Source organism: Solanum dulcamara, chromosome 9, assembly GCF_947179165.1.
Source record: "Solanum dulcamara chromosome 9, daSolDulc1.2, whole genome shotgun sequence".
Lineage (NCBI taxonomy): Eukaryota > Viridiplantae > Streptophyta > Magnoliopsida > Solanales > Solanaceae > Solanum > Solanum dulcamara.
The window spans coordinates 72,802,674-72,818,259 of record NC_077245.1 but is presented as its reverse complement, the minus strand read 5'-3'; the positions used below and the strand labels follow the sequence as shown (position 1 = coordinate 72,818,259).

Here is a 15,586-nt window from a genome sequence, read left to right as displayed (position 1 = left end):
TTTTGAATGAGATATCTAGTTTGATTAATATGTATTTATACCGCGTAAGGCTATATTCGGGAAAGCACTCCCTATTAAACAAAATCTGATAGATTTTGTATTTATGCATGTTTCTTTTTTTTTTAAGAAAATAAAAAAAATACTCTTCTCTTAATGGTTATAGTGTCTCTAGTTAAGGTCATTTTTCATAAAATATATATTTCAAAAAAATATTTTCCATTGTCTAGTAGTTAGTGAGTGAAAACTATTTTTGAGTACAACTAACTCTGAAAATTATTAAGGATTTTAAAAAATTTACATCCACACAAATACTATATATATGTTTACAATAAGTTTTAAAGACTTCTTTTTCTTAAATTTCATATCAATTCAAACTATAACCTACCAAGAGTATTGTTCCAATTTTATGAATTGTCACAAAGAGACAAATATAACTAAACAAATTGCCAAGGGAAAATAGAAAAAAAAAACTTGGGAAAAAATGGAGAGGGCATAAATAGAGAATTCTCTTAATTCATTTAGAACAATGGATAGTAAATCCAATTGATACAATGATCCATTTCCACAAGTAGTGGAAAAAAGCAAATATGAGTATAGCACTTTTCTTGATTTTGTTCAAGGCTATATACTTAACAATCCTTCAATCACTCCCCTCATAATAATTCATCTAAAACACATATATACTTAGCATATATGTACAAGAACTCATATTGCTTGAAGACTCCAAAACTGTTGCCGCATACGTGTCAGATCTTCCAAAAATGCAAAGCTTTCAGAAGATCAGTTACACTCCGGGCGGTATTTTTGAAAAGTCCAAGCAATATAGAGAACCAACACACACAAAAACACCAAATGAATATTAGAAGCTACCATTAAGACGTTACATCATTAAATTACCACCTCAACAATACCTCTTTGAACTACTACTAAAACTAGCTTTCCATTGCTTTCTTTGAAAGCTCATCCAAGCTTTGAGTTGGATACTTTCCTTTTGGGATTTACTTGGTTTGAGGGCATTGTTGTTTTTAACAAACCCTTCATAAAACCTTATTCCCACACGTGTTACTTCCTACACAACAACCAATTTTTTTTTGTCTTCACAAACATCATCAAAGTTTTTGCCTTTGATTTGTCTTCACTCCTTCATCATCACCTGTTGTAAAATATAAGATAAAACAGAACATGGGTCAGTTTTAAATCACTATCTCATTGCTTCGACACATAGGGGTGTATTAGGCTTCATATATACCAAACCAACCTCCTCATTTTTTAGAATGATATTATGACACTTGTCCAAATTTCCAATAAATAATTTTTTTTTAAAAACAGATGGTACTATACTATGTACATAATAGAGTATTTTTCTAATAGAGTACTCAACTCAATTATTGTTCTTTCCCTTGTCCTTTCATTTGGCTGTAGTTCAAGACACAGATGCAAAAGAGATAAGGTGTGACATACAAAGACAAGGTGCAACATTTTCAAGATTTCATATAGTAGTATATTCAAGAGTTTGACTAATCAAAAGTGTGAAAATGAAAAAAAAGAAAAGAAAAGATGTGTCACATGTGAAAGTTACAAATTTCTTGCTAAATGTGTCACAAGTAATAGCTACATACTCTTTAAAAAAAACACCATACAAAGAATCTTTAAAACCTTCACAACTACTTGTAACTTGTAAGTGGCAACTACTAACACAACAAGTGACTTAAAGATATTTTTTCCCAATTTTCACACGAATATGCTAAAGTCTAAGACTTTGTCAAATGAAAATCCCACCTAATTAGATTGAAATAATGCCTCAAAGAAATAAATGGCATATTGAAGAGACCTATTCACCACCAAAATAGTCAAGTTCTATAGAAACATTGTTAACCTATCAATTCCAACAGCACAACTTCTAGAATATTATATCACAACCATCCATTTCAAAAAACCCCAATTCCCTTTAGTCCCTTCCGTTTCAATTTGTCAATCTGGTTTTAATATTGACTTCACAAGGAATTTGAAAGTTAAAAATTTTTAAATCTTGTTGTCTACAACTAATGATACCTAGAAAGTATCAAAATGCCTTTTAATCTTGTACACTTAAACGTTTTAAGTGGAACGTTGGAATTAAAAAGATGTCAAAAAAAGAAAAGATAGATTTTCTTTTTAAAACAGATTAAAAAAGACAGTAAGTAAACAAATAAATCGGAACGGAGGAAGTAGTTCTTATGATAATCGTGATGTTTGGATCAGCTTAATCTCACAAGGTACGTGCGACCTCCCACCTACACAAGTACTTGCCACACACCAGAACCCCCTAATTCTACAAAGTAAACTCAGCAAAACCTAAGTCAATTCAACATAACTCAATGAGAAAAAAAAGAAAGCATGCATCATCACATACCTTGTGAACAAACAAGAACTAGTCCTTGAAAATGACTGAATCTGCCATTTCCATCAAAGGGTTCAAGCAATCAGGTGAGAATTTCCTTGCAAACATATAAGAATATGTAGAATTTGACTTTCTGAGATCATAAATCAGCTGTGAAGAAACTTCAGAAGGATGATAAGTATGAGGATGACCATCAACTGTATCAGTCCAATTCACATTTGTTAATGTATACTTAGTACACCCTTTTGGATCCTCCATTGATAACAAAGTTGGAAAATAATGCTCTTCTGGATAACAAGACTCAGCATTTATACATGGTTTTCTAAATTTCCTCCATAACTTCCTATCTTTAATCACCATTAAAGAATGTTTTCTTGTTAACACAAAAAACTGCGACCCAACTTTAAATTCCTCAAATTTCACCTCAGGTTCCATCAAATTCTCTCCTCTAGCATTATACCTATCCAATAACGAATCAGATTCATCAAGAATCTCAATATAACTAGGAAACTCCATTTTCCTCGACAATTTCTGGGTATCAAGTAAAAAATTGTAAATATAATTAAACGAGTGTAAAGGGATACAATGTTGTGAGATAAGAGCAAAATACGAATTCGATGGGTCGTCAAGTAAAGCATGAGCAAGTAATCTCCGGGCAGCGGAGATGAGAGTCGGCGACGAACGTTGAGTTCTCTTCGCCGGAATAAATCGGTCTTTGAAAACACCCATTAATGGTGAAATCTTGATAGATGGGTCAGCGTGTATGTAAATGTTGTAAAGATGTGGATCTACAGGTTTAGTACCATTAAAGAACTTTTCCCAAATTGCGGAAAACTGTAAATCTGAATTCGTTAAGAACATAAATGCGATTTTGGGTGGACGAACAGTAGTGGATCCAAGACGGAGCTTGTGTGATGGGTGTTTAGGGAAAGTTGTTTCAGCAGCAATTGCTTTGTGGAAGAGGGAAAGATCGTCGAGTTCATCAGGTATAGAAATGGAGATTTGGCGAGGTAGGAGGATTTTTGGTGCTAATAAGAAGAGAATAGGAACAGAAATGAGGAGAGTAAGAGAAGGGATAACTATGGATAATCTGAACATATTTTCTTGAAAATATGTGTAATTTGTAGTGTTTTACAGCAAAATCACCATTAATGGAGGATGGAGAAATTAGGGTTTGAGGGGATTGGAATGATGAAGATTGAGAAGAGAGAGTGGAAGTGAAAGGAGTGAAGAAAGAGAGAGATTTGGGGGAAGACAAGAAATGGTGAAAGTGGATGAAATAGAGAGGTTGTTTGGTGTAAGAGGTGGGTGGGGTAACCACCGACTATCGGACTCTTCAAAAATATTAAAAAATATATTATTGAATTTTAAAAAAATATATTTTTATAAAATCTAACATAAATATGATATCTAAAGTAAAAAATCCATGCAACTTAGATCATCATAATAGTATTATACTTAGAGCATTTTTAATTTTTTTTAAAGATTCTGAAAAAAATCATCGCTAATCTTCGAATGCATATCGAATAAGTAATAACAGGAAATTACATAAGAGATATGAATCGCTGTAAGCAAATTCGATGCGATGTAGCACATCACCGATATAAGGGACTTGACAATCAATGCACACCTAAGACATATCGATCGATTTATTCCAAAGTTCAACTGCAGTTTTTTTTTAACTATAATAACTTAAATATACGCTGTTAAAACTCGAACTATTACAACTACTGGTACTAAACTTGTCATCCGATGAATCTTTGTTAAGGAATTGACATTATACTCATTTTAATTACTGAATTCATAGAGCTCGGTAACCACGTGGAAAAGATCCCCAAGTATTTTTTTAGAGATATTTTACTTATACCAATTTACTCGAACTCTACAAGAACTCAACGATCGATTCTGAATATCACATATGCTTATAGAATTGAATTTTTTTAAAAAATATTATTAATTTATCACGTGTTGGATCTTTTAAAATTTACTATATTATTTTTAAGAATTTAACACGCGACTAATATTATTTCTAACTATTTTAAGCAAAATAGATTATAATTTGTTTAGCTATATTTCGATAAGAAGTAAAGAGTGTTTATTTTGGAAAGTTGAATTATTAAGTTGAGCTTTCAGAAAATAAAATTTGAATAGTACTAGAAGATTATTTTCAAAAACTGAAAATATACTCTTTTTTTCATGAAACATTTTTTGAAGTCTGATCAAACATAATTTGTTACTCAAAAATATTAATAAATGTGTTTTAAATCGATTAATTAAACACAAATACTTATATTTTAAGCTGATTTTTTTAGCCCTTCTCTAAAAATGTATTCATTTTTGTTTTTTTCTTGATTCAAACAAACTTATAATTGAAAATAAATGATGTTTAATAGTTTAGCAACTCTAACTAATAAAGCTTGCGTTGAAAAATTGATCAAGCAAACAATTCATAAGAGATTTTGAAATTTAAGTCACTTTAAAATTAGAGTTACGTAGATATTATATTCTTGACAAATTATTTATATATAATTAAAAACTTGACAAATTTTTTATATATAATTAAAAAACTCATGTGTATATATATAACTAAAATCTATATAAATTATTTTATAAATAAATTTTATATTATTAATACATATATAACTCTATCGAGCTACCAAATAAATTAAGGTACAATTGCAAATGAAGGATAACGGAGAGGAAGGGGACAGATAACGGCGTCAAGAGAGAAAGATGGTGGGGGTGTAAATGAGTGCAAAAAGACAAAAAGAGGGACGTTTCAAGGAAATTACAGAAGAAAGTTGTGTAGCCTAGGGACCCGTGTCCATGATAAGAGTACTTTTGGGTACCATTCCCTTACTTTATTTTTTTTATAATAATATATTATATATTCACTTCGTTTTAAATTATTTATTCGATTTTAATTTGATATAGAGATTTTAAAAAAATAGAGAAAAGTATTGGATATACCTATCTGGGCGTAAATATGAATTTCATCACTAATTGAATTTAATTACACCTCTAATTTTGTAAAATGAATAAAATACACTCTTAAATTCTTACAAAGTTTGAGAATATTTTCAATATTTTTTTTAATTTTTTATTAAGAGTCTCATGCTTCTACAAGAGTTTAAGATCACTTGCTACATTATGTAGCAGATCAGAGGTGTATCTAGGTTTAGTTAGTAAAGTAGAGGGGCGTTTTTAACCCTGTTAATAGATTGAAGACGAAATTAATAATTTGCGTCAAATTCAAAGAGTGTTTTCAATATTGCTCTTAAAAATATATTTAAAAAACTTTATAATTTTAAATTGAAAATATATAAAATATATTAAAATATTTTTAAATTTTATGACCTTAAACATGTTGTATAAAAATTTGAAATTAAAAAATTACTAATTAAACGGATTCAACAAAAAAAAAGATTAGAAAATTTAAAATGAAAGGTAGTATTTATCTCACAATTTTGATCCGTGATTGTACGGAGGTACAAATTTTATTTCTTATTATTTAATTGTTCCATGTTAAAACTTTTAATGCTCCAATGAAATTGGATCCATAACGTAAAAGGCTTATTAGGAAGGTTTTAGTTTTCTAAATAAGCGTTTGGCATTAAAATTTTAAAAATATTTTGATCAATTAACCATGAGAAAATTTAAAACACATTCTTAATATGTCATTCTGTACAATAGAATTAGATGTGTTCACTATGTATGGATGGCGATGGGATGGGGCGGATTTAGAGCAGGGTGGGGCGAGGTAGGTTTAGAGTTATGGGGGCGGAGCAGATTGAAGTAATTATTATCAAAATTAATGCGGGGCGGGGCGGGTTGCAAGTTTAAGCAGGTTTATGCATGCTTAAGATATTAAATAGAAATTCGAAAAAATTAAATCTTTGTAATTAGTAAAATCAAAGATATAAATTTTTTATATTAAACTTTGACTTTAATTTTAACCATTTTTTTAAAATTTAAACTAGACAAATGTCAATTAGAGTTAATTAGTGCTGAAATTTAATTAGTGATTAAGAAACAATTGTTGAAATATTAACTAGAAATAATTAATTAGTTGTTGAGATGTTAAAAAAATATAAAAATTTACGTGGTGCGAATTTATGCGGAGCGAATCTATGTGGGATGGGGCGAATTGAAAATGAAAAAAATTATTAAGCGGAGCAGGACGGGGGCGGGGCAATTTAATTTTTTTTATGGATTGAGCTCAACCCGCCCCGCACCCGCCCCATTGCCATCCCTATCGCTATGATGCATTAAAAATTTAGAGAAAATTCACTACAACTTACTTAAAGAGATTGCTTTATAAAAGAAAATCAATTTCAACAAAGCTTACTCCTTATACTGAAATATTATCATAGACTTAATTAGAGGTGTGCAAAAATCGAACCAATCAATAAATCAACTCGAAGAAAATATTATTGGGTTATTGGGTTAATGATTTTTTAAAGTTTTATTAAATTAAATTATCAAGTTATTGGTTCGATATTGATATTTCAATTTTGAGTTATTGGGTAAACCGATAATCTATTAAGGCAATAGTAATTTACTACTTTATCCCTACAAAAATATTAAATATTAATATCAATACCTTATTGGTTAGTACATTTGTCTTTTAGCTTTCAATTCACATTATTATCCTAGTTCTTTTATTTATATTGCACTTGTATAATTTTTTTTCATGTTAGTTACTATTATTTCTATTTGAGCATTCTATAAAGTTACATTTTTATCTTGTCGTGCCAAATTATTAGAATCATATAACTATTTTATGAGTATTTTCTTATTGATTAAATTGAAAATCAAACCGTTAAGGATCAAAAATCGAATAACGATAAAAAATTTCTTATTGATTTGGTTATTGATTTAACAAATTTAAAAATTTAAAATTAATCAATCGAATCAATAATACATAAAGCCAAACCGGATCGATCAATGCACACCCTAGCTCAATTACAATGAATCTTCAATAATGATGTGCTAAGAAATTATTAATGTGTTGCAATGATTTTTAATATGATAAATGTATAACATCAGTGCATTAAATGTGTTACAATGCATGAAAACATATTATTTTTATTATTTATTGGACTATATTATTGTCAAATCATATACATCCGTACGTAATAGTGAGAATAGAAGACTCATCACCTATTGCTTGGACTTGGAACTCACTAGGACCATATATTTACACCAACCTATTTAATATTTTTATAGTTAAGTGATTTATTGAGAGAAAAATATATTTTAATTGAACATAATTAAATGATAAAATCTACGTCCAAACACATTCATAGTACGAATATAAAACTTACTTCCAAGTTCTTTAAGAATAATGACATTAATTTCTCAAATCCTATATCTATTAATTTGGTGTAAAATATTGAATGTTGTAAGTTTTATAATTTATAAGCTATACTATTAATATAAATAATTCTTACATTATCAGGTCATCCTAAGAAATTGAACTCCTTTTAGATAAACTTTAAGTTATATCATTCGCATAAAGAATGTTTTCATTGTCAGATTATTATTTAAAAAAAAAAAAAAATATATATATATATATAGATAAGCCTCGATAAAATGTGATATTTGTAATTGTAAAAATAAAATAAGTTTATATATTATAGGAGTAATAAATAAAAATGAAATGATAATATCAGTAACTTCTTAAACCAACAATTCATATGAGAATCCATATAAACTATGGTAAAATGATTAATATTTTTAATCAAAATTCTCGAATTCAATTCTATAAAAATAAAAAATAAAATCTTGTAAAAAGTATTAAATAATGAACATGACAATGCAACTTCCTAGATGTGCTAAACATTTGTTGTGTTTGTTTTCTTTGACAAACCATAGACGCAACATTTATTATATTGCCATCATGTGCTACCTTCATGTATCTAAAACGAAATATCTCCTTTTTGTTTTTATTTGTTCATGTTTAATTTGAAAAAATAATAATTTTAACATATTATTCCTAATTATTATAAGCCATTTAATATTGGGAAATAACTTGTTGTTATAGCAAGAGTAAAATAGGTATGAAATGATAAATTATATCTTAATTTTTTAAATTAAACAAATAAAAGTAAACATTTATTTTTAATATTATGAACGAATAAAATTTGACGGAGAGAGTAATACTAGTTTCTTATTTTAGAAAATTTGTGAAGTGTTTCAAGAGCTTTTTATTCGAAAAAAAAACATTTTAAATACATGAATACACTAATAAATTCATGCTCCAACTATATATACCATTGATGTTACACTTAGAAATTTAAAATCAAGTGAATCCAGTCAGACATAACATGAATCTCATGCAAAAATATATGAAGTTGATTATTTGAATGGTGAACGATCCTATAAGAGTAAGAAGTGGGGAGAGATACCACTAAGGCTAGAATTCTAACTTTGTGTTAGAACCTACCAGCCAAGGGGTCGTCTCAGATAGACAATTTCTTTCGGGCGTGGACCTCCCAAAAGGTAATGAAGGTGTGCAAATATTTCCTCAATCTGAATAGAGATCTTGTACATATCGATGTAAAATACAAATCAGAGAAAGGCACAATCTAATCTACATAGTCCTTTTTGGGGGAAAAAAAGTGATCGAAAATCATATTATCAAAAATTTCATTGGCTAACACATGTAAAATTGAAAAAATCGCTTAATTCTTATTGAATGACCCCCTAAATGCTAAATAAATAGCGTGGATCATGTCGAGCTATACATATTGTTCCTCCATGTCATTACGGAAGGTCCTATAAATTTTTTGGAAAAAAGTGGCTGAAAATTATATCACTAAAAAATTTATGGGCTAACACACATGAAAAACTGAAAAAATTGCTTAATTCCTTTAGAGTGACTCCTAAATACTAAATAAATAGTGTGGATTATACCGAGGCTATACGTGTTGTCCCCCATGTCATTACGGAGGGTCATATAAAGTTTTAAAAAATGACCGAAAATCATATCACAAAAAAATTCATAGGCTAACAACACACAAAAAAAATTGAGAAAATTGTCTTATTCTGTTAAGTGGCCCTTAAATGTTAAATAAGTGGCTTGAATTATGCCGAGTCGATACGTACTGTATCCCCAGTTCATTACAGAGGGTCTTGTAAAGTTTTTGAAAAAAAAAGTGACCAAAAACAATATCACCAAAAAATTTATTGGCTAACACATATGAAAAACTGAGAAAATCGCCTAATTCATGTTGAGTGATCCCAAAATGCTAAATAAATGGCGTGGATCATGTTGAGGCGATACGTACTACTCTCTAGATCATTATAGATGGTCCTGTAAAGTTTTTGAAAAAACAAGTGAATGAAAATCATATCACCAAAAAATTTATGGGCCAACACACACAAAAAATAGAAAAAAACTGCTTAATTCCTATTGAATGACCCCTAAATGCTAAATAAATTGCGTTGATCATGTTAAGGCTATACGTACTGTTCCCCTAGGTCATTGCGGAAGGTCCTATAAAGTTTTTAGAAAAAAAGTGATGAAAAATCATATAATCAAAAAATTCATGGGCTAACACACAAGAAAAAATTGAAAAAATCGTCTAATTCCTGTTGTGTGACCCCTAAATATAAATGGTGTGGATCATGCTGAAGCTAAACACACTGTTCTCCCAGGTCATTACGGAGGATCCCGAAGAGTTTTTGGAAAAAAAGTGAACAAATATCACATGAAATTTAGAAAATCACCTAATTTTTATTGAGTGACCTAAATTCTAAATAAATGACGTGGATTATGTCGAAACTATACGTACTTTTCTCTCAGGTCATTATGGAGGATCCGACAAAGTTTTTAGAAAAATATGGTCGAAAGTCATATGACCAAAAAATTCATGAACTAACACACCCACCCACGCTGGTCGTTGGAAAAACACCCGTTGATTGTCGGATACAGTCAATATATGTGAGAGGCTTCCTTTCCATCCGAAGCAACGAGAGATGCTAAAATACTAACATTTCAGAGAGTTGAATCGTCAACTTCATCACTGACCGCCCCAGCATTGTTGATGTCGATTCTACCTGTACTGTAGGAAGAGAAGGACCTATTGCGACGAAGAAAATTGAGAAAATCGATTAATTCCTATTGAGTAGCCCCTAAATGCTAAATAATGGTGTGGATAATGTCGAGTCTATTCTTACGGTCCTTTAGTCAATTAAAGAGGGTCCTGTAAAGTTTTTTGAAAAAAGTAACCTTAAACCATATCACCAAAAAATTCATGAGATAACACACATAAAAAATTGAGAAAATTGACTAATTTATGTTGATTGACTCCTAAATGCTAAATAAATGGCGTGGATCATGTCGAAGCTATATGTATTGTTTCCCTAAGTCATTACAGAAGTTCCCGTAAAGTTTTTGGAAATAAAGTGAACGAGAACCGTATCACCAAAAAATTCATGGACTAACACACAAAAAAACAGAGAAAATCACCTTATTTCAATTTAGTAGACCCTAAATGCTAAGTAAATGACGTGGATTATGACGAGGCTATACATATTATTCCTCTAGGTTATTACGGGAGTAACATTTTTGGAAAAAAAGTGATAAAAAATTATATCACCAAAAAATTCATTGGCTAACACATATGAAAAACTGATAAAATCACTGTCACGCCCCGGGAGGGTACCCTAGACGTGACCGGCACTCAAAGACCATTACTGGTCCCCAAGCGAACCACTTGATCCAATCACATATCCATTCATATCAATCAATCAGCGAAAAGTTTAAAATAAAGAAATAATTTAGTGGGCAACTCAAATCATCAATCTAACTCAAATAATAAAGGCCATGGGCCAACATATCAGACTCCAATCTATGTCGTTAAATAGTTTGACAAGAATAAATCAAGAAATAAAATACTCAATCGACCCATCACAATCTAGTTTATGAAGCCTCTATCACTACTATCTAATTGGTGCCAATGACATGTTCATGGCTACCTCAAATCAGAATGAAAATGACTAAACTCATCGCAAGAATAACATAAGCAGTGTCCTCCGAATGTAGGGGAGGACTCACCGAATAGATCCTCAATGGTTCTCCTATTGACGATCTCTTAAACCTATCTCTGCATCATGAAACGATGCAGGTTCAAATGGACGTCAGTACATGAAATGTACGAGTATGTAATCTGGCAGAATGAAACATACCTCAAGGTAGAATAATACCAGTTCAAATATCTCAAGTCATAAAGATAAGAGAGACTCAATCAAGGTATCATAAGTCTAAAATAAAAACACAGTTTAGACGGAGACCAATCATATACCATCCAATCCAATCCAATCATGTACGATACAATTCAATCAAATCATTCAATCCAATCCAATCATATACAATCCGATCTAATCTAATCATATACAATTGGTCCAATCCAATCATATACAATTCGATCCAATCCAATCATATACAATCCGATCCAATCCAATCATATACAATCCAATCATATACCATCAACTCCAATCCAATCATATTTCATCAGATACAATCCAACCATGTACAATCCAATTACCTATCTTCTAATCCAATCCAATCATATACAATCCAATCATATATCATCTAATCTAATCCAATCATATATCATCTAATCCAATCCAATCATATACAATCAACTCAACAATAAAGTCAAAGAACTCAATTCAAAAGATATGCAAATTAGAATTTAGCAATAATTTACAAATCAACTCAGTCAGATACAATCTCAATCAAACCAATCATATCAAGCACAATCCATTCAATTGGGAGTTTCTCTAACCGACAACCATCACCATATGAGCAAGTGATAATACAACAAGCCGACGTTGTTGCCACGTCCGTTCATACTTTGCCAGGGTATGAACGAATCATCCAATCATGGATCCATCAATCAATCAAGTCCTATCATTTTAGGACAATAAAATAGAAAAACATCCGACACGGTACAATCCCTTCCTACGTTGGCTACGTAGTTCATGGGATTCAAATATATACTCATACCCAATTCGATGCTCAATACTCCTCCCAAGACTCAATATGCTTATATCTATCAAGTGAGTAAAATACTCAAAATACTCATTTAGTCTCTTAGGACTTATTTTCAAATCAACTCATTTAGTCTCATTGGACTCTTTTCAAAACTCAATCAAATCTGGCCTCATTGGACCTTCTTTCAAATTAACTCATCTCAAACCATCAAACTCTTCTCTTTAAAATTGATACAATCTCAAAATAGATGTAAAAATTATCAACTCGTTTATACTCCAAATATTCATACTCAAAATAATAATTAAGAGACTTTTCAAACTCAAATCATGCTCAAACTCTTTCTAAATCAAAGATGAAAATAATCATTCTTTAAACTCAAAATAGTGTATAAATAGTTTATGCAAAAATGTTCACATATCATTTATTTAAAACTCCTTCTCAAACAATCATTTATACTCATATGACTCCAATCAAATCAAATTATGTAAATCACATATCATGTAGTCACATTGGACTCCAATCCATTTCATATCAAAATGTTATCATCAACATAACCTCTTCATCAATTATTTTTCCTTAATTAAATAAACATCATTCACCTCATCATCAAACCTCATCATTCACATCATCATCAAATATCTTTCTCCAAAATCCCCATTTAACTCTATATTCAATTTCATTCACACTCATTAACAAAAATACATCATCTCCCTTTGAAAGCAATATTTACATAAAAACTATCAATCTCAACCTCAAGATAAATTATAAAAAAAAAATCTCGTCTTGGTTTCATGTGGATGAAGACATGAATCCATAATCTCAACAAAACTCCACTCAAAAATACCATCAATACACATTAATTTATATACAAAAATTCATTGTTGTTAATATGTAACTATGGTTTGTGAAATAAATATGAAAGATAATTATTCAAGAATTTAAGTCATGAAAATCATCAATCAATTACTAGTATATAAAAATATTCTAGAGTTTAAGAAAATTTCAAGAAAATCTTCATAGAAGGTTCAAGTCTTTCACCATCTTTATCCAACACATCTATGGGCATATGGAAGAACTCAATCCATATTTTAGGTTAGCCGTACATACCTGAAAATGAAGAACATCTCACCAAAAATCAAAGACATAACTTGAAGATTTCGAATCCTTGAGCTTTTGAGAGGATTTTGTTGGAGATGATTTGGAAGAGAAGAGGGGATGAAGATTAGGGCTTGGGGGAGGTGAGAAGACTGAAAATTCCCCCCCAAAAAGTCTTATGTTAGTGTATATATATGTTTAGGAAAAATGTCTAAATTGCCCTTCATAAAAAATCTGGAAAATTGGGCAAAAATCCTGCTGGCGCTATAGTGGCGCGCCGCGCCACTGCGGCGCCAAGCCTGAAATTTCTGAAATCTGGAAAATGGGCTTAAAAACCCTGCACACCTAATAGTGTCGCGTCGCGCCAAGGACCAAACTACTGAGGCTAGTTTCTGGCGCTATAGTGGCGTCAGGCGCCACTGGAGCGCCAGGCCTGAATTTTTCTGCAGTATTGGTCTGTAGTAAAATAGTCATATTTGACTCTGAACTCCAAAAAATGCAATATTGGTGGAGTTGGAAAGAAGACTCAAAGACCTTTAATTTGATAGGTAATGGGCCACCCAGTTCATTATATTCTAAGAGATATGGTCGTTTGAAGTTGACCCTTATACTAACTCATCCAAAAACTTAATCGATTGGAATTCTTTGGACTCGACTTGGTGTTAGAGATCTCTTATGATCCTAAAACACACTAATACACTTCAAATATTTAGGAATTGATCCTAACTCATATATAAAATTATAAATCATCGAGTTCGTTCCTACACTCATAAGAAGAACAGTTCGAGTCTTGGCGAAAAAAATTTCGGGGTGTTACAATCACTAATTCCTATTGAATGACCTCTAAATTCTAAATAAATGGTGTGAATCATGTCGAAGCTATATGAATTGTTCCCTAGGTAATTATGTGGGGTTCCATAATTTTTTTAGAAAAAAAGTGAATGAAAATCATATTGCAAAAGAATTATGAGGTAACACCCACGAAACACTGAGAAAATTACTTAATTTCTATTAATTGCCCCCTAAATGCTAAATAAATGGCGTGGATTATGCCAATGATATATATACTGTTCCCCCAAGTTATTATGGAAGAACCTATAAAAGTTTTTTTTTAAAAGGTGACCGAAACCATATAAGCAAAAAAATTATGGATTAACACACACGAAAATTGAGAAAATCGCATAATTGTTGTTGAGTCGCCCCAAAATACTAAATAAATAGCGTACATCATGTCGAGACTATACATACCGTCGCCCCATGTCATCACGTGGGGTCTTGTAAAGTTTTGGGGAAAAAAAAGTGACCCAAAATCATATCATCAAAAAAATTCACGAGTTAACACACATGAAAAATAGAAAAAAATCTACTTATTTCTGTTGAGTGGCCCCTAAAACTTAAATAAATGGCGTGAATCATGTTGAGACTATACGTACGGTCCCCCCAGGTCATTATAGAGGGCCATATAAAGTTTTAAAAAATGACCGAAAATCATATCACCAAAAAATTCATAGACTAACACACATGAAAAAGTGAGAAAATCGTCTAATTCTGTTGAGTGACTATTAAATGCTAAATAAATAGCGTGGATCATGCTGAGGCGGTATTTACTACCAAGTCATTACGGAGGATCCTGTAAAATTTTTGAAAAAAATGATCAAAAATCATATCATCAAAAAATAATGGGCTAACACACACGAACACCGAAAAATTCATAGGCTAACACACACACAAAATTGAAAAAATCGCTTAATACATGTTGAGTAACCCCTTAAATGTTAAATAAATGACAAAAATCATGCCAATGGTATAAGTACTGTTCCCTAGGTCATTACAGAGGTTCCTTTAAAGTTTTTGAAAAAAAGTGAACGAAAACCATATCACAAAAAAATTCATGAGATAACACAAAAGAAAAATTAAAAAAATCGTCTAATTTCTGATTAGTGAGCCTTAAATACTAAATAAATGCAAGAATTATGTCGAGGCTATACGTACTGTTAATCTAGGTCATTACAGAGGGTCTTGTAAAGTTTTAGGAAAAAAAGTGTCTGAAAATCATATAACCAAAAAATTCATTGACTAACACACACGAAAAACTGAGAAAATCA

The 15,586-nt window shown here is 30.8% G+C and overlaps 1 protein-coding gene across 1 annotated transcript; it reads right to left on the bottom strand.

The window, feature by feature from the left end:
• Window positions 1-484: 484 nt before the first annotated feature.
• On the bottom strand, window positions 485-3,639 carry LOC129903196 (glycosyltransferase BC10-like). Its single transcript, XM_055978699.1, has 2 exons — window positions 2,393-3,639; window positions 485-1,153 (listed from the first exon to the last, which is right to left on the bottom strand). Exon 1 carries the CDS (start codon window positions 3,476-3,478, stop codon window positions 2,411-2,413), a length of 1,068 nt encoding a protein of 355 aa, XP_055834674.1. The 5' UTR covers window positions 3,479-3,639; the 3' UTR covers window positions 485-1,153; window positions 2,393-2,410.
• Between the last annotated feature and the right edge of the window lie 11,947 nt (window positions 3,640-15,586).

What these genes read in the sequence shown, in the direction of transcription:
- LOC129903196 (XM_055978699.1), bottom strand. Translation starts at nt 3,478, where the DNA reads ATGTTCAGATTATCCATAGTTATCCCTTCTCTTACTCTCCTCATTTCT.